Source organism: Microtus pennsylvanicus, chromosome 8 (genome assembly GCF_037038515.1).
Source record: "Microtus pennsylvanicus isolate mMicPen1 chromosome 8, mMicPen1.hap1, whole genome shotgun sequence".
NCBI classification, from domain to species: domain Eukaryota; kingdom Metazoa; phylum Chordata; class Mammalia; order Rodentia; family Cricetidae; genus Microtus; species Microtus pennsylvanicus.
Window position 1 is genome coordinate 50,675,627 of NC_134586.1, and position 24,922 is coordinate 50,700,548.

The following is a 24,922-nucleotide window of genomic DNA, read 5'->3' on the forward strand; positions in this document are numbered from 1 at the left end:
GTGAAGATGTGGGAACAACGCTCCAAGTTCCCATGTCTCTCATGCTGTGAGAAGACTAATTTGAGAGAATATTAAAAGGGAAGGTTTGGAGCAGAGCCCACATGATTTGTCGATCTTTGATGTTAGGACTCTCTATTTTGAGGATATGCTAGTCAACAAACACCCTATTGGTCGATTGGTAATTTGGCTTCAGTTTCTGTCACAAAACAGAACGGACACTGAATAACACATGTAGACCCCAGAGGAACTGCACCTTTCTGTCCTTGCCTCATGAGTTAGCCATGTAAGCAGTTTAGACTGGATCAAACTGCTCTTACCATGGGGGCAACACTCAATTTCCAAATTTTGCCTTTCTGACTCAGAGGCCAGCTTTCACGTTAGTTCTTTTTATTTTGGAAATCGAAATATAACATGTATGTTGATTTATAATCAAATATATGAAAATAAATTCCCACATAGCTATGTAGTTGGTGGCCATTTAAATTGGTTTTCCTCTGATTAGCAAATTCTGCCCTTGAACAGATTGTCTGTCCATAACCACACAGAAGGAAACGCTGAGCTAATCTTAGGTTGCTTTCCTTAAAAGCAATGCTTTTCCCTCAGACAAGGTACAATCATATAAAAACTCAATTTAGCAAAGGGGAAAAAAGCAATCTTAATGGCAGATAGTATAAAAATGACTTCCTGGGGAAGTTGAGCTTACAAGTGTCTGAACCCTTACTAAATCAAATGGATAGCAGGACCATTAACTGCTTGGAAACGTTTCAAATTGATATTTGCCATTTCATGTGGAATGCTGGGATAGTGCTTCCTTGGCTTGGCTAAAATCAAACTAATGACATGAAAATTACTATTTTAATTCATTTAATGATTGCTTGATAATTTAAAGCTCTTTGCTTCCCTTTGGTATAATTTTTATTAGCCCACAAAAAGATGAGATAGATTAAAAACACAACATGTAAAAATAGCTTATATGCAATAACATCTAGTATATTAAGATGGAATTTTGGCAGAGAGTAAAGTTATGTTCAGTAAGATTAAACTTCAAAATAGTAGGAGTTGGGACAGCAAGATGGCTCTGTTGGTAAAGACACTTGCCACTAACCCTGATGATCTCCTGTGTTTGACCCTTGGGCCCCAAGTTGTAGAAGGAGAGAACTAATTCCCATACAGTATCCTCTGACCTCAATAAGCAACACAGCACATCTGTGCCTATATGCATGCACTGATAAGTACATTAAATAAATAAATAAGTAAATAAATAAATGTAAAGAAATTTAAAGTGACATGTTATGGCATGTATGACATCCTGCGGTCATACACACACACACATGCATGCACGCACACATACACAAATTTAAACTGATAGTGAAAATAGTGTTAAAGGGCTTCTACTCTAATAAAAATATTTATCAGTGATCCTCAATCAAAGAGTCATTATTCTCTTCTCCTCACCCATATAAAATAGTGGGCAATGTCTGGAAACAGACAATGGTCTGGAAAGGAAGGGACATTTGCTGGTGTGTATATAGACAGGCAGAAGCCAGTCATACTGGTAAGCACCAGGAATATATAGGATGACAAATAATTACCAAGACACAAACGTCAACAGTGCTAAGGCAAAAAAGAAATTGGTCATGTACAATGCTGCTATCAAATGCTCCCACTTTCTCCAGCACTCTGTGGCTGTAGCATGAAGGAGATAAGAGGACCAGCTCTAGACTGGAAGTCGATCTTCACATATAGGTATGAGGTATCATACTGACTTTCTGTATAGTTTTCTTCTGATCTTGTAGCAGAACAATGGCACTCATCTTGGAGTCTCTTTTGAGAAAAGAAGGTGCTGTATATTTCTAGGGAAAGTGCTTCAAAACACCTGCACACAATGCAGACCTAACCAACACAATCCAGTGTTGGTCACATTCGCTGCTACATGTAGAATCCTTGTGGTGGCTATAAAAATGATGCAATATACTTTTAGGGTTATTTTGATTTCTTTTGGATTGTCTGAATTAAATAATTTTGACAACAGGGTTATTTTGATATAGGTTTTATATAGGTTATATTTGATATAGGCTTAAAGATATTAGACATTCTTGAGCTGCGTTTGTAGATTACTTTAGAGAACTCACCTACCATAAACTATAAAGCCTTAGGTTTGAACCTGCATAAACTTTGTATGGTGTATAGTGACACTTGCTTGTAATCCCAGCACTTGAGAAGTGGAAACATGAGGATCAGAAGTTCAAGGCCATCCTTGGTTACACTGTGAGTTCAAGGCTAACCTGAACTACAAAAATATATATAGAATATGCTAAAAATTACTATACAACTGTTACCACAGACATTCTTTCTTCATTTTTAAGCTCCAGCTTTTTGCTGCCTTCTCAAATTCCTGTTTACCCCTCATTCCTAATTTACCTCCATCCTAGTCTAATGTGGGTGGTGTGTGTGTGTGTGTGTGTGTGTGTGTGTGTGTGTGTGTGAGTATGTGTGTGTACTAGAATGTACAAGCATATGTGCGGAGATGAGAACACAGCCCCTTCAGGCACCTTCCATTTTTTATTTGGAATATGGTCTCTCCCTGGACTGAAGTTTCACCAGGTAGGATAGGCTAAACTGGCCAATGAACGTCAAGGATCTACAAGGCTCAGCTTCCCCTTTCCCCATCACGGGGGTTATGAGTACATGCTACCATGCTCAGCATTTTACATGGGATTGGGGGGATAAAATTGGGCCCCCATGCTTGCCAGGCAAGCACTTTGCCAACTGAGCCGTCTCCAAGATCCCCCATCCTAGTTTTGAATTTCAGTTAGCACTTACCTTCTCCCATCCCTCTCTGCATCTTTGACTCCCATGAGCTACAGGGAAAGTTTAAAGTGTCTGATGTGACCAGACAGGCTGAACTAGAAGGACTGGAGAGCAGATTTTGTCAATGACCTTGCCTTTGTCTGGTCTGCCTTTAATAAAATGGTTTTTCTTTGACACTGTTTCCCTTTTCTTTCTCATTTCCTTTAGATGGAACATGTCTTATTGCCGCAGTCCCCAGGACTCCTTCTTAGGCTGTGTTCTGGTTTTCTTTCTGTTGTTGTGACAGACACCCCGATGAAAAGCAACTTAGGGGAAGACAGGGGTTTATTCGGTTTCTAGTTCCAGGTTACAATCCATCCTTGCAAGGCAATCCCAGAGGCTCAAGTTTCAAACAACTACTCTCACCACGTCCACAATCAAGAGCAGAAACAAATGCACCTATGCTACCTGCTTACTCTCTTAGCATTCAGCTATGTTTCTCTAGCCTTAGAGAGTCCAGAGACCCCTGCCCAGGAAACGGTGACCCCTGCCCAGGAAACGGTGACCCCTGCCCAGGAAACGGTGACCCCTGCCCAGGAAACGGTGTCACCCACAGTGGGCTGGGTCACAGCAAAGACAACCTTCCACCTCATAGGCACTGCCTAACCTGGGCTAGGAAATACCTCAGTTGAGATTCAGGTGATTCCGGCCTGCGTCAGGCTGACAGCAGAAGCTAAGCATCCTGGCCTGCTTACTTCACTCAGATCATTTTTCTTGCTTTAGTCTTGGAAAGGCAGAGTGTGTAGATGCTGGAAGAGAACTAAGCAGATGTGAGGCCATGAGGGGGACTTAGTATGACATTGCCAAGTGGCTCCAAAAGATGGGACCACAGGTGTGCAGAAGCTTGCAGAGGTGGGATTTACATGGCCTGTCCTGAGAACAAGGGGTTCCAAGTCCAGAGGATGCAAATCATCCATGAGACAAAGCTGGACTGAGAGGGCTGCAAAGGGGCACTTAAACAGCAGCACAATAGGTAGAAGCAAAGGGGAAAGAACTCACTGGAACTTACAGTAATGGTCAGCGCAGAGCTCTTTAAAGTGGGATTTGGAGATGACAAGATAAAAAGGGTCTTCTGAGTCCTTAAAAATCGTTTGCAGGGAATGGAGAGATGGCTTAGCAGTTAAGAGTGCTTGCTGCTCTTGCAGAGGACCAGAGTTATGTTCTCGAACCTATGTCAGGTGCCTTCTTAGCACTTTTAACTCCAGTTCCAGGGGGATCTAGCGCCCTCCTCTGGCCTCCATAAGTATTCCACGTGGACACACACACACACACAACTTTTAAAAAAAATAATAAAACCTTACATTTGTTTATTTCTGGTTTTGAAATAGGATCTCATGTAAGCCAGATTGGCCTGAAACTCACTATGTAGCTGAGGGTGATCTTGAACTTCTGATTTTCTTCTCTCTACTCCTGAGTGCTGGGGCTATAGGTACAAACTACTACACTCGGTTTATGTAGTAGTGGATCAAGCCTCGGCTTCATGCATGCTAAGCGTGCACTCTGCCAGCTAAGCCATACCAAAAGCTTCCAAGTTGATGCTTTTTTGTATCAATGTGTTCTTATTGTAGAATTATTCAAGAGAATTTAAAAGCCTTTAACTTATAGTTATTAATACACTGGCTGCTTGTCCAGAAGACCAGGATTCAATTCCTAACCCTCACATAGCAACTAATCACTGTCTACAACTCCAGTTTCAGGAGATTTGACACCCTCACACAGACATACATGCAGGCAAAACACCAATGCACATAAGATAAAAATAAGTCATTAAAAATAATGCACATACTTTTATTTTGTTTTAACCCATTTGCTTATTTGTTTGTTTTTGAGCTGGGGCTCATGTAGCTCAGGCTGACCTAAAACTTGCTGTGTAGCCTGGAACTCCTGAACCTCCGGTTTCTAGACTTCAAGAGCTAGGATTACCAGTGTGCTCACTGCACCTAATGTCACAGTCAAATTCAGTTGTCAATTTGACAAAACTTAGAGTCACCCGAGAACAGGAAATCACAGCTAGAATTGCCCATATCTGAATGGCTTGTGGCCATGTCTGTGAGGCATTGTCTTAATTGATAAATGATGCATGAGGGCCCAGCGCATTGTGGGTGGTACCATTCCTAGGTAATTGGGCCTAAGCTGTATAAGAAAGAAAACTGAGCAACGGAGAGTGTAGTTCATTTCCCAGCAGCCCAGACCCAAAATAATCACACAGAAACTTTATTAATTAAAACACTGCGTGGCCTATTAGCTCAGGCTTCTTATTAACTAACTCTTACATCTGAAATGAACCCATTCCTATTATTTTGTATTTTACCATGAGGCTCGTAGTTTAGTGGTAAGGTTCCAGGGCCTCTGTCTCCTTCATCAGCTACATGGCATCTCTCTGACTCTGCCATCTTTTTTTCCTCTATCTCTGCTTGGAATTCCTGTCTTTCTCTATTCTGCTCTGCCATAGGCCAACGCTGCTTTATTCATTAACCAATAAAAGCAACACATATACATAAGGACTTTCCACACCACAAGAGAGTGGGCCAGAAAACGGTGTTCTTCCATGGTTTCTGTTATGGTTCATGTTTGAGTTCCTGCCCTGGCTTCACTGAATGAACTATGACCTGGCAATGTTACTTTTGGTCATGGTGTTTATGACAGTAACAGAAAGCAAACTGGGATGCTTGACTTCACACAGACACTTTAAAACCAAATTTAGAGTCATCTGTAAAATCCTTGGCTTCTCTTTAAAGTTTGATAATCATCCGTATTTCCCTATATTGTTAGGTGTATAAGTTACTATATTTGATAAAAGTGCAAAAGAAAACAGTATCTGTTTTCATTGAAGCATTGTTTTTTACATGGGAAAGAAACAGCTAAAACACCAGCTAAATGTGATCGTGCATGCTTACGGCCCTGTACTTGGGAAGAGAAAGCAAGAAAACTGCAGGTCTGATGCCAGCTTGGTCTATGCACTGAAACCCTGTTTCAAGCAAGCAAACAAACAAATTTCAAACTAAACAAAGTCTCACTAAACATGAAAAAATATTCCCGACTTCATAAATATCCATTGAGCTTGTACTACAAACGCCAAACACTGCTCTCTATGCAGTGGGAATCTAGTAACAGACAAAGCAGACAACAATATTTATGCTCACTGAGTGTACTCTTGTGAATTTATATTCTGGTGCAGATGCTACAAGTTTTTTATTATATGGTTGTTGTCACAGTGACTCATCCCTACCTGGTAAACAGCCATGGACAACACAGGAACAAACAGTCGTGACAGAGTTCCAGTAAAACTTTATTTACAAAGACTACACTGATACAGATACACACACACATACACACACACACACACACCACACACACGTTTATGTATATACACTAGATTTCCACCGATAGAAGCAGTGTTTGGCATGCATATTTATGAAGTCAAGGGTATTTTTTAATATATAACTATGGACTTAAACATGGGCTGTAGTGTATTTTGGTTGCGGGATACATGCTTAGCATACATGAAGTCTAGGTTCAGTTCATCACGTACAAGATAGGTAAGTAGGATGGAAAGTAGATAAATGAATATATGGTAGATTGATAGTTTCTTAGTTTCCTTCCTTCTTTCTTTTCTTTTTTCTTTTTTTTTCTTTTTTTCTTTTTTTTGGTTTTTTGAGACAGTGTTTCTCTGTGTAACATCCCTGACTGTCCTGGAACAAGCTCTTGTAGATCAGGCTGCCTTGAACTGACAGAGATCTGCCTGCCTCAGCCTCCCAAGTGCTGGGATTAAAGACATGTCCCACCACCACTTGGCTTAGAGTTTCTTGAACTATTAACAGTGACAAATCACTTTCAGATAGCTAAAAATATTACCAATGTGTAGATAACCTTTTAAGGTAAATTTTTATGTGCTTTGGTGCCACCCAAAGTTCTAATGTATTTTTATTAGTTATTCACTAGCTATATCATGCTACAATTAATGCCTTTGAGTAAATATATTTTGGCATGTGTGTGTGTACATGTATAAGCAGGTATATTTGCCTATGCAGGTGCATATGGAAGTCAGAGGTGGATATCAGGTGTTCTCTATTATTCTCTTTTTCATTGGTTGAGACACAGCTTCTCACTAAAACTGGAACTTGCCATTTCTTTTTTTTCTTTTCTTTTTTCTTTTTTTTTTAAATATTTATTTATTTACTATACAGTATTCTGTCTGCTTGTATGCCTGCAGGCCAGAAGAGGGCGCCAGACCTCATTACAGATGGTTGTGAGCCACCATGTAGTCGCTGGGAATTGAACTCAGGACATTTGGAAGAGCAGGCAATGCTCTTAACCACTGAGCCATTTCTCCAGCCCGGAACTTGCCATTTCGACTAGACTAACTAGCTAGCAAGTCTCCAGATCTGCCTGTAACCATCCTGTCCTGCACTGGAGCTCAGATGTAAGCTGTGGCACCTGACTTTTATGTGGGTGCAGAGGATCTGAACCTATGCTTGCACAGCAGCAGACCCTTTATTTTGAGTTATCCCCCAGCTTCTGAATGAATTGAATTTACTTTTTATTTAAATGTTTTTTTTAAAAAAATTTATAAATAAAATTATTGAACTGGAGGATCTAAAATTTTCAAGGGCAAACACACACACATACATCTCAAAGTGACTTCTATCAGCACATAACAAGTTTATGCTTCCACCAAGAAATAGAAGAGTTCATTCTGCCACCCTCCCTACTGTACTCATATTTAATTTTGTTATTTTCTTAGCTTGTTTTTATGCTTATTTAATAATTGGAGATTGGAGATTATTGTATACCATATACTCTTGTATCAGTGAGAGGAAACCTTGTAGGAGTCAGTTTTCTCCTTCCACCATGCAGATTCTGGGGTTCGAACTCAGGTCGTCAGGTTTGACAGGATGTGCCCTTACCCACTGAGCCATTTTGACAGCCCTAAAACTTTACTTTAAAATGTGTCAAATTTCACATGCCTTTAAACTTGGGAGGCAGAGGCAAGCAGATCTCTGTGAGTTCCAGGCCAGCCTGATCTACAGAGGGAGTTCCAGGACATCCAGCGTTATTATACAGAGAAACCCTGTATCAAAAAACAAAACAAAACAAAAATGCGTCAAATTTTACTTTTTATTCATGATATTATTTGAGTTAATGTTTTCTATATAGTGTGTCCTGGCTCTGTAGACCACACTGAACTCTAACTTACCTCAGCCTCAAGTGCTCGGATTATAGGTACATGCCACCTGGCCAGTCTACAGTTCTCTTTACAGGAAATATTTTCCTTTATTTTGCATTTCACAAATATAATCAGTGGATATAACCATTCTTTTTCTTCTTATGACTATTTTCACTGTCTTTCTGTAAATTACTTATCCATGTTCTTTATTTCTTATTTTTTTAATAATACTAGTGATACAGTGACAGAATTTAATGATTCTAAGGATTTTTTGTAATTCTTTTTACAAGTCAGGTGCCATAAACATTCAAATAATCTCTCTTAAGAAGCATGTTTACAACATCAAAAGAATTAAGATGAAATATAAATTTCCCTTATGATTTTTGTGCACATTAACCAAATCACATAAATCATCGATAAAAGTTCAAGATTAACAATACAATGAAAAAAACATTCAGATTCTTAATAAAAATCTTTCTTCAAATTTTTTTAAACTTATCATTATCCTAAATAATCCATGCATCTTGGGATACAATACCAAAAGGGTACAAACAGTACAAAGCAGATACAAAGCAATGTAAGAATTTCTGGAGTGTTCTGCAGGGATAAATGGCACAAAAGGACAACAAGCTTCAGGTAAACCTGAAATAACTCTGATCCCACTGTTGTTGATCCACTATGTCAAGCCAGACACAGTACAAGAAGTCACACTGACTCCCTGCTTCACATCTCTCGTCTGGGTTTTAGGGTACCATATTGACTCCCCTCTTCCATGTCTCTCATCTGGGTTATAGGGTACCATATTGACTCCCCTCTTCCTTGTCTCTCATCTGGGTCTTAGGATACCATATTGACTCCCCTCTTCCACATTTCTCATCTGGGTTATAGGGTACCACATTGACTCCCCTCTTCCATGTCTCTCATCTGGGTCTTAGGGTACCATATTGACTCCCCTCTTCCATGTCTCTCATCTGGGTCTTAGGGTACCATATTGACTCCCCTCTTCCACATTTCTCATCTGGATTTTAGGGTACCATATTGACTCACCTCTTCCATGTCTCTCATCTGGGTTATAGGGTACCATATTGACTCCCCTCTTCCATGTTTCTTATCTAGGTCTTAGGGTACCATATTTCACACAGTAGCACAACAATTTTAAAGCTCAAATGTTTTAAAAATGTGTAAGCAAAAGAATTGCTCAGATCTTCAAAACCATTACATTTACAAAAATATTTCTCTTAAACTTGGGATTGTTCCAAAACACTGATTTACAAATATAAAAGATTTATGAAGGACCCAAAGCATATGCATATATAAATTTGTGTATTAATATACCATTAACATACAATATAAGTCACCAAAAATTCAAATGTAACTATTAATATTAACATAAGTATTTTCATAAACAAATGAAAGTCTTTATTTCTGATGATGGCATTACTAATTATTACAATAATATAATTAACTATAGTTATGCCATCTCTTGAAAGTATTCCTAATAATACTTTAGGTGCTAAATCTATCTTGGGTCAAACTGGCCTCTGGACCAGTGTTATCTGGGGTTTCTGTCCTACCTGGTTCCTGTAGTTGTTAAGTCCCAAAGAAATCACACAGAGGTCTACATTAATTATAAACTGATTGGCCCATTAACTCAGGCTTCTTATTAACTCTTATAACTTTTATTAACCCATTATTCTTATCAATGTTAGCCACATGGCTCAGTACCTTTTTCAGTGAGGCAGTCACATCTACCTTCTTCTGTGTCTGGGCAGAACTGCAGAAAGAGCTTCCTCCTTCCCAGAATTCTCCTGTTCTCTTTGACCCACCTCTACTTCCTGTCTGGTTGTCCCACTTATACTTTCTGCCTGGCTACTGGCCAATCAGTGTTTATTTAAAATATAATTGACAGAATACAATTGTCCCAGACCAGCCCTAAATTTCTACGTAATGTGACCTGAGCTAAAAGTTAACTGTCTGACCATTTAGCTGTTATCTCTTCACTTATGTAAATAATGCTTACTTTCTGTATATTCCAAAATTGCCCATTTTGCCATTAAAAACTCAAACCAATGAGAGGTCAGAGCTGCTTCTTGATATTCTGTTGTGTACAGTCCCGCCCACCGTTAGTAAATACTCCATTCGAACAACCTAGATGCCTCTCAACTGAAGATGGATTTTAAAAATGTGGTACATTTACACAATAGAGTATTACTCAGCTGTTAAAAACAATGACATCAGGAAATTTGGAGACAAATGGATAGAACTAGAAACAATCACCCTGAGTGAGGTAACCCAGATGGAGAAGAACAAACATGATATGTACTCACTCATAAGTGGATATTAGCTGTAAAGATAACCATGCTATAATCCACAGACCCGTGGGCCCACAGGTGGGGGAGGGGGACACATGGATCTCCCTGGGAAGGGGAAATAGAAGAGACCTCCTGCATGAACTGGGGGCAGGTAGGCATGAGAACTTGAGGGATCCGGTTGAGAGTGGGTCAAGGGGGAAGAGTACTGAAAGAAAGGACTGGAAAGGGGGTGCTTTTCAGGGTCAGGTAGAAACCTGATGCAAAGGAAACTCCCAGGCATCCACAAGGATGACCACAGCTAAGACTCCTAGCAATAGGGGATATGTAGCCTGAACTGGCCATCTCCTGTGATCAGACTGCTACCTTCCCCAATTGTCATCATAGAGCCGTCATCCAGTAACTGATGGAAACAGATACAGAGACCAACAGCCAAACATTAGGCTCCATGTCTGCCATGTTCCACTGGAGAAGGAGCTGAGCGTTCTACATCTTGATCCACAGGCAATAGGAAGTGAACTGTCCCATACTGGGCATTGCTTGAGCACATATGAAACCTCAAAGCTGGCCGTCAGAGTGACACACTTCCTTCAAAAAGACCACACTTCATAACAGTGCCACACCCTATAGGCCAAGTATTCAAACACATGAGTCTATGGGGACCACACCCATTCAAAACACTACAGGTAAAAAGCATCATGAATATTGTTGTTATTAGAGATTGATGTCTTTTGTATGCTTTGATAAGAGTTAGTCTTTGGGTATCTCTGGCTAGAATAAGTGGAGTTAAAGTTTAATTGTAAAACTAGATATTTTTTTATTGAAATTATACTGACTTGGGCAGCATTTTGTAGTCAGTTCCACCCCACCATCTTCCTTTCCTCTAGTTCCCTCTAGTTTTTCCTCTTCTAGCTTTATTGTGGGGGAGCATCACTATTCTGGAAACTTATCCTAATCTTGATCTGATATGATTCAAACCTTTTTAGGATAAAACTTTTGAAAAAGAAAATCACATAGATTTTGTAGCTTGATGACAACTTCCGCAAGCAGGTTATTGGTGGTGGCAGCTATACTTTCCTTAGCCTGTGGCCACCCAGTTTCTGATGGGCTCTGATCTCACTGAGCTGCTACAGCAGCATCCAGTGTTTCCCCAGTGTTTCAGACCATGGTTGCAGAGATCAGCTGAAGAAGCCAGGATACTGCCTTGCCTTCTGTGGGGGAGCAAGTACATCTTTAGAAGCTGGTCCACCTCTTGGATTTGGCTGTCAGTGGACTTCTGTAACAATCACATTTGCTTTGCTGGTAGATCAACAAAGCCCAGTGTCAGAGAAGGGGTCATCTATTCATGTCTGCTGTAATTCTAGTCCTCTTTTTAAACATATAGTTTCTCTTAGATTCCCTTGTGTTACTGCTTCTAATCTTTTTATATCTATCAAATAAAAAGCAACCAAATAAGCACTTTCTGCAATATCTGAGTCTCATTATGTCTCCACTGAGAATGTCCTGGGTCAGCTATTTTATGGCTTCGTGGTGGGTCCCAGACTGCAGAGATGGTCAGAGCGTCCATGCTGTGTTAGAAATGACACAGAAAGCATCACATTCAGTAATTAAGGAAAACAGGCAGAAGCAGAGTTAGGGCTACAATTCTGAAAGCTTTTCCTGTTTTGTGTTTGGGCATTTTGTTTTGGCATTTTTGTTTGCTTGTTTTAAGCACCATGTAACAGACTTAAGCAACTCTCATTTTCCCCCAGGAAGAAAGACTAATTTGAGCAGACTTGATTGGCTTAGATGAGAAACAATTTATTTCACACAGAGCCCATATCCCTTCTATTCACTCTGTTACTTGTCTGGGAGGACAGTTCCAGCCCGGGGTAACTGCAGTGCTTGGCCCCTTGGCTTTATCTAGGCACAAGGGTATAACTGCCCCCCACACACAAGAGGCAGGCTTCTAGTACATGTAACAGCAACTCTTCCACTGCTGAGCCCCTCAATGGAGCAATTATGAAGCATATTCTGGTACTGAACACAATAAACCCTATTAGCCTACAATGGCTCACCAATGCCACCTTCATAAGCTTTCTGCCATTCTTAGGTGGGTTTCCATTCCCTTACCAGCGACTGGGGAATGGCTTCCTGAGCTCTTAGTATTCCAAGCCTTGTCTTACGCACCACAGAAACCTGATGAAGAAAACAGTGTAGTAGTGTAGAATTGTGTGTCCAAGTTGGACAGCCTCAGGCCTCCACTGACTGACAAGGTAGTAGTCACTAGCCAAAAGTGGCTGTTCAAAGTCTAGAGCAAGCCAGGCCTAATGGGCAGGGCTATAATCTCAGTTACTTGGGAGAACAGGAAGATCTTAAGCTCAAGGCCCACTTGGGCAATTTAGTAAGATTCCCATTTCAAAATAAGAGTCAAAGGATGACTAGGGATAGAGGTCAGTGTCAGGAGTAGAGCATTTGCCTAGTAAGCTTGAGGACTTAGGTACAATCTCCAGCTCCATGACAGGGCCTTAGCGTGACATGAAATGTAAGTGAAAACTAGACATTCATTTGCCCAGTTGCTCTAGCTACATTTCAAGTCTTAGTGCCTACATGTGGCTATTAATTTCAATGGGAGGGAAAAAGAACGATTGGCCCCTGAACAAATAACAAACTTGAAATTTAGCTTGACTCTCTGTACACTAGAGCATTAGGAAGACATGTATATTGAGTAATGTAAAGAGGTGGACAGAGACAGAGATGTAACAGTGAAGACAGCAGACCCCTTTGTTACTGATGCTAGAGTCCTAAAGGCCGAAGCATACAGAAAGCAAAGGTAGCCAGTGTCACAAGTGATGACCTAACTCCAGCCTTGCCCTCAAGGTTTCCTCTCCCTGAAGGGGTTGATTGAAACACAAAGGACAAGAGACCCTTAGCCCCGCAAAGAGCAGGGCAAGGACAGAGTAGAGATTTCTTTTCAAGCCTTGCTGCACATACCTTCCTCTTGTGAAACATAACTGGAGTTTAGAGAGCCTGGGTTAAGTTAGGGAGGATAGCAGGGTATGGTAAGTAAGAAAAGAGAGAGGAGAACCAGGTGTCTGCTGCCATTTTCTTCTATACACATGGATGTCCCATCTCTATGACCCACCACGTACAACAACAACAACAAAAAAGGTAGGGAAAAGTTGCCTTCTAAAATGCCTATTCCCAAGGTCTCAAACAAACCCGCAAAATCAGAAGCTTCGAGGAGTGGTCCAAAATGATGATGAGACACCGCTACGTGTAAGAGCCACTGCTGACGCTCTCTCTCCTCCTAGGAGACACACATGATTCCGCTGTGGCTTCTGTGGCCCTGTGATCCGCTAGTGTTACAGTAATTCATGGAGAGGACAGCAGGACACAAGAGAAGGCAGCGAGGCCTGAAATCTCCAGGACAGTAGACATCCAGCAGCCTGCTGGAGGACTTGGTCTCATGTAGGGGAGATTCAGAGATGGGCCTGCTAACAGCCAGCCCTCAAAAACTACGCCTCTCTGTCAGGCACCAGCTAAGCACACACACCTGAATGCGGACAGCCGAGCCCAGCATATATTGCTGACCATCTAAGCTATAAGCTACAATGTTCGGGGGTGGCTGATGATCCCAAGATATATAGCTAGTGCATCCGTTATTGGCGGGATGCCCAGATTTAATGACCTGTTGATTGCAAGATGACTCATAAGAGTGGCCGTTCTATAAGCGCTGATTTCATTTTCCTCTAATGTTGCATTTGCTGTTACATGCTGAGTAGCAATTCATGTCCATCGCTGCTGTTTAAACTCACCTGGCACCCATGGTACCCCACACCACAGGAGAAATGGGTTTCTACAGCCTAACTATTAGGCCAAAGACCACATTGAAAACATGAACATTAGCCTTTAATCTGAAATCCAAAGGCTTCAGTCAAACCCGAAGAGATGGGCTCTTACCGCCAAGGTTTCATCTTTCTTCTCTGGAAGGGAGGTTGGCCTCTGCCAAGAGCAGGTGGGAAACAGGAATCTGCCTTAGCACAAGTCCTACATGGAGCTCCCCGGTGTCTCTCAGGGTACTCTCTCTCTCTCTCCATCTCCTTGTATCTGAGAACTATAGGTTTTCATGGTGTTGTCCTGTGACTAGAATAAAAAGAGGCATTCAGGCTTTACCTGCCTGAGTTCAGGGAGGCATAAGACCCGAGTTCAGGACAGTTACAGCTCTTAAATATAGAAAGATTCTGCTCCAAACTGAGATAAATAGGAAGATTAAAGTAGAGTGTGAGTGAGTTTGGAAGATATAGTCTCCAAGTACATGTACACTATTAATAAATTTTATATTGACTATAAAATAGAATCATCCTTGAGTTATAGTTGCTCATTACGATAACTAATTCCCCTGTTTCTCTTAGTTTTTTAGTATGTCAAGACTGAAAAATTTGTTAAAAATCATGGCTAATTCCCAACACCCTGGATTCAACCCCAGCACCAAAATCTTCCAGTTGTGTGGTGTAAAGAGAGGCCGCCTCAGTGGTCCATCTGCTACCTTGGCTCTCAGAATAGCGAAAGCCTCCACAGCATCTCCCAGCTGACAGGCAGCATCTGAAATGCTTCTTTCATTCTTACTCCGGCAACTTAAAAAGTCAGCTTTTACCAACACTGAAGGTGCTGAGTCCAGAGGGCTCCCATTACACTGGACATGAACGTGGGTCTTATTTCTGAAGGGAACTCCTTTCCCACAATAGACCAGGTGCCACTTTCTTCTTTCTGTCCCCTGTCCCCGCCCAGTCCTTTGTGGAATCATTCCGCACCAAATTCCACCGTCTTTGTCACTGATCTCCACACTCCCTGACATGACACCACACCCAATTCTACCTCATTCCCACTTCCAGATTTTTGTTGCCCTTGTCCTCAGCTGTAGCTCCTGAGAGTAAATGACACTCGCTGCTTTTTTCCTTACTCTGTAACTCCTGTCCCGAGTTCTCTCCAGAACATAAGGATTTCTCTTGAGCTCGCAGCAGTTTTGAAAGAGGGGGCACTTTTAGTGTTAGATCCCTTCTATGCACATTCTTATTTAAATAAACTGGTGGAAAACGCAATCAAAATTGCTTTCTTTTTTCTCCTTCTGTCAAAGCCAGAGGTCACATCGAGAGTCCCATTCATCCTGTCAATAATCTACACTTAGCAATACCTTCTACCACTCCCAAAGGAATCATTTTAATAGACCGTTTAAGGGGCAGAATTATCTTCCCCACAGAGGAAGCCTTTTTGTGTACCATTGGCAAATGACACCAGCGAAACCTCGGTTAAAGTGGATGTCACAAATTGCATCAGTGACATTGCCTGTCTGTGAATTCAAGAAATCTGTTACCCATTAAAATAGAAATAACCAAAGGAAACTCACGAATGCCCTTCCTTTCATCATTGCAACAGTAATCTTCATCCCTGACATGCAGCAGTATGGACTCAAATATGTAATTCATGAAAATTAGCGCTGTTTCTTTAAAAATTGTATTCAGCTCTGCTGGTTATAATGAGTTTGTATTTGTCAAATGGCTTTTACGCGTAAATAAAAAGGTAATGATAAGCAACCACTGCAACTGCTGGATGCAGCAACCCTTTGCCATGCTGCATGACATGTGTCTTTAGCAAAGTGGGGGCCCCGGAGTAATCAGCGTGGATATGAAAATGAACACATTATTTCACTGTTAACATAGGCGGCTGAGATGAAAGGGAAGGCTATGGCCTACTGTTGTTTTTATTTCCCTTCCTAATATGGTTAAAAGAATAAGGAAGTGTAGGCAGACTGTTCTAACTGCAAAGTGGACCTTTGGAATATAATACTTTGGAGGTGTGCAGAGTTTATGAGACGTACTCCAGTGTGAACTCCCTGTTCTGGGAATCTGTCTGCACAGCACTGATGGGGAAACTAAGGCTCATGGATGTATAAACTAAAGAAGCAGACACACAGAGAACTTTAAAGCCTGGTAAACATCAGCTTCTGGGATCTTAAGCACACGGCAGTGTTTCATCAGCCTAATAGTCCCTTTCACAAAGAATGGACCCACCCGCAGTTAGGAAGGCTTTGAGTCACAGTGAAGCTGTTAATGGCTTGCCTGATGCATATGTCTATCTATGCTTTAGTCTGATCCCACCCAAAAGATGTCCTCCTTGGTTCTCCTTTTTGTAGTTCTTATCCTGGTAGAGAACCATGAAGGCTCATACACAACACCCTTTAGATCAGCTGTAGAATTGTATTGTAGTTTCAGCTTCCATTGTTTGGTCAAATTTTCCTATCACCCAGTTCATTTTGAGGTGTGGGAGAGACCAGCCTGGTTTACAGAGCTAGTTCCAGGACAGGCTCCAAAACCACAGAGAAACCCTGTCTCGAAAAACCAAAAAAAAAAAAAAAAAAAGAGGTGTGGGAGAGGTCAGGGCTATTGGATTGCAAGGTTATGAGAAAGGCTTACCCGTATGAATGACCATGCCGCTTCCTCTTTTCCTTCCTTCCTTCCTTCCTTCCTTCCTTCCTTCCTTCCTTCCTTCCTCCCTCCCTCCCTCCCTCCCTCCCTCCCTCCCTCCCTCCCTCTCTCTCTCTTTCTTTCTTTCTTTCTTTCTTTCTCCCCGCCTCTTTCTTTTCAGATTAGATTTGGTGCTCAAGGAAATGTCATACCAAACGGGAGACCAAATCTACTCCCTCAAGGAAAAGCATGCATATGTTATATGAACTGAACGGGGAATGGGGGCATGTGTTGAAAGCAGTTTGAATATGACAAAACAGAAGTACAAGGCATTGCTAACAGAGACAGTAGGAGGGACCTTCAGAGTGTAGTTAACCAGGAGTCCTGAGAAGGACAAATTCCACTACTTAAAACTGACCCACAGTCTCTAGCACCAAGCCCAGTGATGGAGCCACAGAACACCATTTGGCCCGGCCTCCCCTTCAGAGGCTATGCTGTCTGGCACTCATGACTTGATCTTTGGGCTTTGGGGCCACTGCAACAGGCCCCAGACTCTAAACCCTGTTCTCTTGTCCTAAGAGACTGACAGGAGCCCTGTGGCCCATGGAAGAATTGATCTCAAAATCATGGTAGAGGGACATTGGGACACTGTGGGTGACAGCTGGGTTTCATGGTGTCCTGGCACTCCCCCTAGAGTAACAGATTGAGTCTGAGGTGAGGATTGATCTCTAAGGGATCACACAGGTTGTGGGATAGCTATTCTGACAGACCTAGAAGAAGGGAGAGGAAGGAAGGAAAAAGAAGGAAGAAAGAGAAGTGAGCCGGCCATGTAGGAAATCCTGGGGAAGAAGCAGTGATGTTCACGGGACCTGGTGGCTTCGGCTGGTACCACTGCTGTCTGACAGCTTGGCCTGCAGTTGGAGGATGGATATCAAGATGTCGGGCAACATGTTTCTATGGCATTTTGGAGGGGTATAACTTCATTTACCCCTGGGATGTAGGGGACTGGTCAGAGTACCTTGTGTTTCTTGCTGCTGAGGTGCCTGCCATCCGCCTGGGTAAACTGGTACACAGGCACTGTAGTGTAGTAGGCTTTACTTCCCCTGGCTTGCTCAGGCTGCTTTCTTAAACAACCCAGGGCCACCAGCCCAGGGATGGTACCACCCACCACGGACTGTATCCTCCCTGATCGATCACTAAATGAGAAAATGCTTTATAGCTGGATCTCATGGAGACATTTCCTCAACTGAGGCTCCTTCCTCTCTGATGACTCTAGCTTGTGTCAAGTTGACATAAAACCAGCCAGTACACACTTTCTTCCTCAAGTTGTCTTTGGCTATGTTTTCTTTTCTTTTTTTTTATATATAGCAAAAGAAAGAAACTAACACACACACACACACACACACACACACACACCGACCTCGGCTGTATCCCCTGTCCCTTTTCTCCCCAGCTTCCTAGCCTAGCAATGACACATTAAATTGGCTGTTGATAATTCTGGCAGCATGTTCAAAATTCTCACAAAGCTTAAGCATTCATTTTGTAAATTAACAGGGATGCTTTTGTTGTTTTGTTTTTGGAGACAAAGTCTCTTGTACCCCAGGTTAGCCTTGAGCTTTCTACTAACAGTGAATGACCTTGAATTTCTGATTCTTCTGCCTTCAGCTCCAAGGCTCTGGGATTAAAGGTATGTGCCGCCATGGTTGGTTTTATGCAGTCCTGAGCATCAAGTCCACAGTTTCCGTGTATGCTGTACAAGCACTGTATCCACTGAGACACATCCTGATACCCCATTAAAAAGCATCTTGGATTCATTCTCACTGAGATAATGGACCAATAAGGGTAATGGCAGCAATCAGAAGCAAGGGAACCCCTATTCTATAGGGTTGCATGCCCAAGAAAAACAACAGTGTTGTAAATCCTGGTGGGACTGGTTGGTAGTCAGCTCTGAAAATACTGAGGTTTCATGGCGAACTTAGCATAATCAGTGCATGAAACAGAAATTCAGGAGGTTCTGTTTTACCTAGATTTCAGTTACCCATCGATCTTTGCTCTCTTTACATCTTGGTTTTTCCTTCAGCTGAGGACTTTTTGATGGGTTCCCCACTCCTCTTGTTTTTAGGCTTTTTCTCAGAGTCTGTGTGTATTTAATCTCTTGACCAAGTACAATTCCCTCATGCATGGCCAAATTAGTCAATCAGGTTCATCATGACTGGATGTCTACTTTACATACCCAGGGCCACCAAATTGGTCGTTTCCAGAACATAAAAGGACCTCTGACAAGAGCTATTGGGCAACTGTTTTTTGAGTTCTCTCCCAGCCCCAGGTACTTGTTTCTTTACTTTGTTTGCATGTCCCTTTTCTGCTGTCTTTGCTCATTACTCTTTAATCATGTGATCACGAACTCTGCCCTGACTTAGTAAACTGGCAACCGTTAATGGCAAATGAGAAGGAAATTCAAATCCACTCAGATCAAGAGGATGGTGTGAAGGACAGGGGTGATACTTCAGCTTCGGGGAGTCTGGTCCCCAGCTGTGTGACCCTGGGAGAATTAAAAAGTATGGAGAACTATATAAATGCCATGAGGTGAGGAACTCTCTGCTGCCCAGCACAGTTGGACTATAGGAGGGCCTCCTTATCAGGGTTCCCATGAGAATTAAATAACAGCCACAAGCAGCTATGTGTATGATTGTATATGTAAGCCTGGCTTCTGTGTTAGATAGCTTAGCTTGGAGAACATAGAGAATGGAATTTCCCCTTTATGCTCAGTTTTGGACCCTTTCCTTTAACACACTAATTTTGAAGAGAGGGACCATCACATTGCTCTTCCTTAATATTTCAAATACCATAGGGAAAGGGGGGAGATGATGTTAGTATCAGGGTTTTGCTGCATCCCATTAAGGAAAAACTATTTCTTCCTAGCAATACACACACACACACACACACACACACACACACACACACACACACACACACACATAAAATCTGAGTTGTACTTCTAGCCTGGGGTAGAGAAATGGCTACCGAAACTGTCCAAAACTTCCTTAAGAGTTTGTTCAGTAGGGTTTGCCAATCACATGGGCAGCAGACTATCTCCACCCCTGCCCCAGGAAAGCTGATATATGCTGAAGAATGACAAAGAGATGGGAAGAATAATTATCCCTTAATGAGATCGTTATAATGAGGTGCATCCCATAAACTTTTCCCCTCAGACAGCTGCTGCTGTGTCCCCTTGCTCTCTTTGGAATACTGACCCAAATTCTTATCCCGCTCGGCCTGACATTCCTGGCGTTCTCATTCTTTGAAGACCTCCATCAGCACATGCAGATGCTCACAGCTATACCAACTCATTCTGCTGTGAGGTTTTTACTCAAAAGATGTAACTTACCCCATTTTTGTTTGTTTTGCAAATAATGGCCCCAATCCATTAATTATATTGATACAAATAGTTAAGTCATGGGGAGAGGAGAAGAGTGGAGTTAATAAAATTCCATAGATTCAGACAAGATCGATGCATTCATGGTGGTGTGGCTATCACGGATTCAAACTGTAACAATCAACAGACACTTGAACTTGAGGAAAGGAAATGGCTCAGTGGGTAAGACTGCTTGCTGTGCAAGCATGGGTATTGAAGTCAGATCCCCAGGACCCATGTAAAAAGCCAGCTGTAGCCATTCCACTGAAGTCCGGTGCCAGTGCCTGCAAAGACAAGATCATTAGGTAGGGCTTGCTGGCTGCTATACTAGTTCAGAGATATTTTTGTCTCTAGAGAATGAGGTGGCTAAGAGCAAGGCACAGGTGGCTTCCTGGCCTCTGTACACACATGAGATATATACAATACATAAACACACACACACATACACACACACACACACACACACACACACACACACACAGAGAGAGAGAGAGAGAGAGAGAGAGAGAGAGAGAGAGAGAGAGAGAGAGAGAGAATAAATGAGGAGGAATGGGTTATCAAGGACAGTTACAGGCTAATATGTAACTCCTAGGTGAAGCTGCATAAAGACAGTTGGGGCCTTTTGGAGCAATGTTCTTGCAGTTTCTCTGTCAATGTGAAATTATACCAAATATGAGTTTAAAGGAAGGGGACAGAAGACACTATTGTGAGTGCAGAGTTGCTACAATGTCCCCGATCTCTCTGTCTCATGATCACATATGCAAGAATGAGAAAGGTTTGGAAAACCCAACTAAAAATATCCCCAGGTAGTACTGGGGGTTGAAGCATGAATTTGAGTCTCATATGTACTTCTCAATCACCTGCTTCTGCCAAGATTTTTAATCCATTGTGTACCTCAGTTTCCTCTTCTGCAAAACAAGTATAGAAAGTTCACCTATTTAGATTGCCACAAAGATTGTTCAGTGCTTGGCACACAGAGGCTGTTATTTTGACTTTTAGTTTATGTAAGTGCATAGTAGCCAGTCTAAACAAACACTTTCCTCATAATTGAGTAAGAAATCTGGCGATAGCTTTTCATTAATTTAAGGTTAACCTGCAAGAACGCACAAGTCTCTAAGACAGGCCTGGAAACCTCCATTACTTTCACAAGAGCGACAGGGTGGTGCCTCTCCATAGTCACCACATTTGGGAAGTAGAGGCAGGGTCAGGAGTTCTAGGTGAATTTCTGGTAAAAGAAAAGTATTTGAAACCCTATCTCAAAAACCAAAACTAAACAAGTTCAGTATCACCTAAAACAACAAATTACCTACCTCCCCCAAACTTCAGCAGCTTCATCTGCCCTAGAGGGCCCATGGGCAGCACTGGTCCTAAATTCCTTTCCTTGGAACATTCCTTTCTCCAGGATGTGTCCTTTGATAATAGTACCAGTTCCTAGGGCCAGACCTAGGGGCCCTCACTGCCCAGAAACAATCTCTAATCTGTCATTCCCAGGGCCAGTTTAAAAGTCAGTGTCCCTGGGGCTGAGATCAGTTTTTGCCTGGAAGTCAGGCAAGATGTTGTAAGCTCTGGGAAGCTCCACGGCCTCCAGTGGGGTGGTGGTGGTGGTGGGAGGATGTGGGTGGGTTCCTCTACCCTCCAGCCACTCTCAATCCTTCCCCTCCACAATTCCCTCACCCCGCTCCCTCTGACCTCCTCCCTCCTCCTCCCTTCCCTATCCCGCCCCGCCCCTCCCCTCCTCGGCCCGCCCCTCCCCTCCCCTCCCCTCCTCTCCTCGACCCGCCTCCGCCTGTGGCCTCCGCCAGACCTCACTCCCGCCCTCTCCCCACCCCCTCCCTCCCCCCTCGCGGCCTCTCCACAGGTTCCTGGTTAAGATGGCGTCCCCGGTGGCCATCGCGGTACAGGCCGGCAAGCTTCTGCGAGAGCAAGCGCTGCGGCCGCGGCTCCTGGCGGTCAGGTCCCAGGTGAGCGTGGCTGGGACGACGCGAGCCACCCGCTGTGGTTCCTCTGCTCGGCGGCTTCTTCGCCCCGTGCGACCCCTCGCGACCCCCGTGCTCCCCGCGGCGCCGCTGGTCCCTGGTGTAGCAGGACCCGGTCCACTCCCCACGGGAGGTCGCGGAGACCGCGGGGGCCAGAGTGCACATCCCACGACGACTGGGTCCCCTCCGCGGCCCCGGGCCGCGTGGGCGCTGGAACCCCGCGCTGGCACCGGGTTGCGAAAGTTGCTCGTACTGTTGGAATCCAGAGCTTTTCCAGTCCTTTCCTGGCTCAGCCTTGGGGGCCTCTCTAAGCTTGAAGGTCGCCAGGCCAACCACGTGCTCCACATGCCAGAAAACCGGCGGCTCCCGGGGCTGCTCACCTGCCGGAGTGAACTCTGCAGGTTGTTGCTTGCGCAGCCGCTGTGTGCTCCTCTGTGGGGAAATGCAGGGGTCCAGGAGGAAAAAGTGGGAGTGGGTTCCTCTTCTCTCTCCTGTGAATGGCCTGTGTCAAAACTCCTCAGACCCTGCCTACTCTGTTCACCCCACATGGAGACTTGAGTTATCAGTGCTGGACTCTGAACAGCGCCACGTTGACCCGGTTTACCTTCTACAGGTGGCAAGTTTCTCAGTAGCCGGAGTTCTTGGGGGATGGCGGGGACACTGAGTTGGCCTTGACGCTTAGAGAAGTCATGCAACTGCTGATCCACTTTCTCTAGATTGTCCTTTCTCCAGGGGAAAAAAAGTTCCTTGTTCAATGAGAGGCACGTTGTCATATTTTAACCAAGGCAGGCATAGGGGCACTAAGAAAACTGGAAGGAAAGTTACTAATAATGATCTTTTGAGTTATTCTAAGCTTTGGCTAATTATGACACCAGTGAACGTTTTTTTCCCCTTTTCATTACCTGACATTCCGTTTCTCTGTTATTGTTAATGGGAATTTAGGAGGTGCTAATACTTATTACTGTAATATCCTTAATAGGCACTTGACAGTATGGTGGGTAAATGACAGAGATGGCGGTTTGTCTAATTAAGATCACCCATACCTGCTACAGTACGGTGAGGCGAGGTGATCCACGACTTATTCATTATTTAAGTGTTATAGAAAACAAGACCCGTGGTGCTGTTTCAGTAGATGTGAATTGATGAGAAGCACGGAGCCTAGGGCAGTGAAATACGAAGACTAGGAAATGATTGTTCAGAGGAGCCCAAAACATAGAACATTTAGCTGAAGTGTGTTGTCGTCTTCCCTATCCAAAATGGAAACCTTGGAATCCTTGGGAGAGACTGGCTGGCCAGCCGACTGGATGAGAAGACCTGTTACCTGCACTGGGTAATAATATACTTTATGTACTTATTATTATTTATCATTCAGGCTTAGAAGATGACAGTAGGGCTGGGAGATGACTCAGGGGGAAGGACACTTGCTCCCCAAGCACGAGTGTCTCGAGTTTGAATCCCCAGCACCCATGTAAAAAGCCAGGCATGACAGTGTGAACTTGTGACCCCAGGACTGGGAGGAAGACACCTGGGTCCCAAGAACTTGTTGGCCAGCCTGCCTGCAATGCTGAGGTTCCACTTCAGTGAGAGACCTTGTCTCAGGGGACTAAGGCAGAGAGTGCTTGAGTAAGGCAAAGATGGGTCATTTCCAGGGCAGCCTGCTCTAGTTCTCTCTCTCTCTTTCTCTCTCTCTCTCTCTCTCTCTCTCTCTCTCTCTCTCTCTCTCTCTCTCTCGATTAGTTTTTGTTGTTTGGGTTTCACTATAGCCCTGGCTGGCCTGGAACCTACTATGGACACTAAACGACCTTGAACTCAGAAATTGCCTGCCTCTGCCTCCTGAAGGCTGAAGGCTAGGATTAAAGTTAGGTGTCACAATTAAAAGATTTAAAAAAAAAATGTCTTGTGTTTGGCCTGCACGAATGTATGTGCACCAAGAGCATGTGGGGCCCACAGAGGTCAGAAGAGGGTGTCTGCTATCTCTTGGAGCTGGAACTGTTGATGGTTATGATCTAAACCATCTACTAGGACTGAACCTGGGTCCTCTGCACGAGCAATAAGTGCTTCCAACTGCTGAGCCAGCTCTTTCTTTCTTTTAGCCCCGTTGGTTTTCTTTAGTGGTCCAAATATACAGCGTCCAAGACCTGGAAATGAGCATTGACGAGTGGTCTTATGTAGAAAAGTCCAGTCGTGAGAATTTCAATGAGGCATGCTCTCGTTACACTGGGGAGAGCCTGGCGAGTGCCCATTTCCCACGTAAATTAACCTGCACAGCAGTAGAAGCTGCAAGTCATTGGTGTTATGGACACAGTTCTTAAAGGAACAGTTGGAATTGATGTGGAAATAGGTGCACATAGCCCGTGGCTCTAAGGGTCTGTTTTCTTAGTTCTTGCTCTGTGCCATTCTGATTTGATAGAGACCTATCCATTTCCTGAATCATAGCAGATGCTACAATTAAAGATGGTTCATTTTTTTCCCCCACCAAATTTAAGAATCTTTACCAAGCCTTGTGGTGGTGGCGCACGCCTTTAATCCCAGCACTCGGGAGGCAGAGGCAAGCGGATCTCTGTGAGTTTGAGGCCAGCCTGGTCTACAGAGCTAGTTCCAGGACAGGCTCCAAAGCTACAGAGAAACCCTGCCTCGAAAAACTAAAAAAAAAAAAAAAAAAAAAAAAAAGAATCTTTACCAAGTATTGCAAATCTGTTGGCACCTTTTTCACCAGGCCTTGTGAAAAAACAAACGAACAAACAAGCAAACAAACGGGTGGG

At 43.3% G+C, this 24,922-nt stretch overlaps 1 protein-coding gene across 1 annotated transcript in view; it reads left to right on the top strand.

The window, feature by feature from the left end:
• Positions 1–21,770: 21,770 nt before the first annotated feature.
• Positions 21,771–24,922, top strand: part of Suclg2 (succinate-CoA ligase GDP-forming subunit beta) — a 271,761-nt gene continuing 268,609 nt past the window's right edge. The window contains exon 1 of the mRNA XM_075983395.1: positions 21,771–22,145. Coding sequence (XP_075839510.1) covers positions 22,056–22,145 — 90 coding nt within the window. The 5' untranslated portion in view covers positions 21,771–22,055. The remainder of the gene's footprint in view (positions 22,146–24,922) is intronic.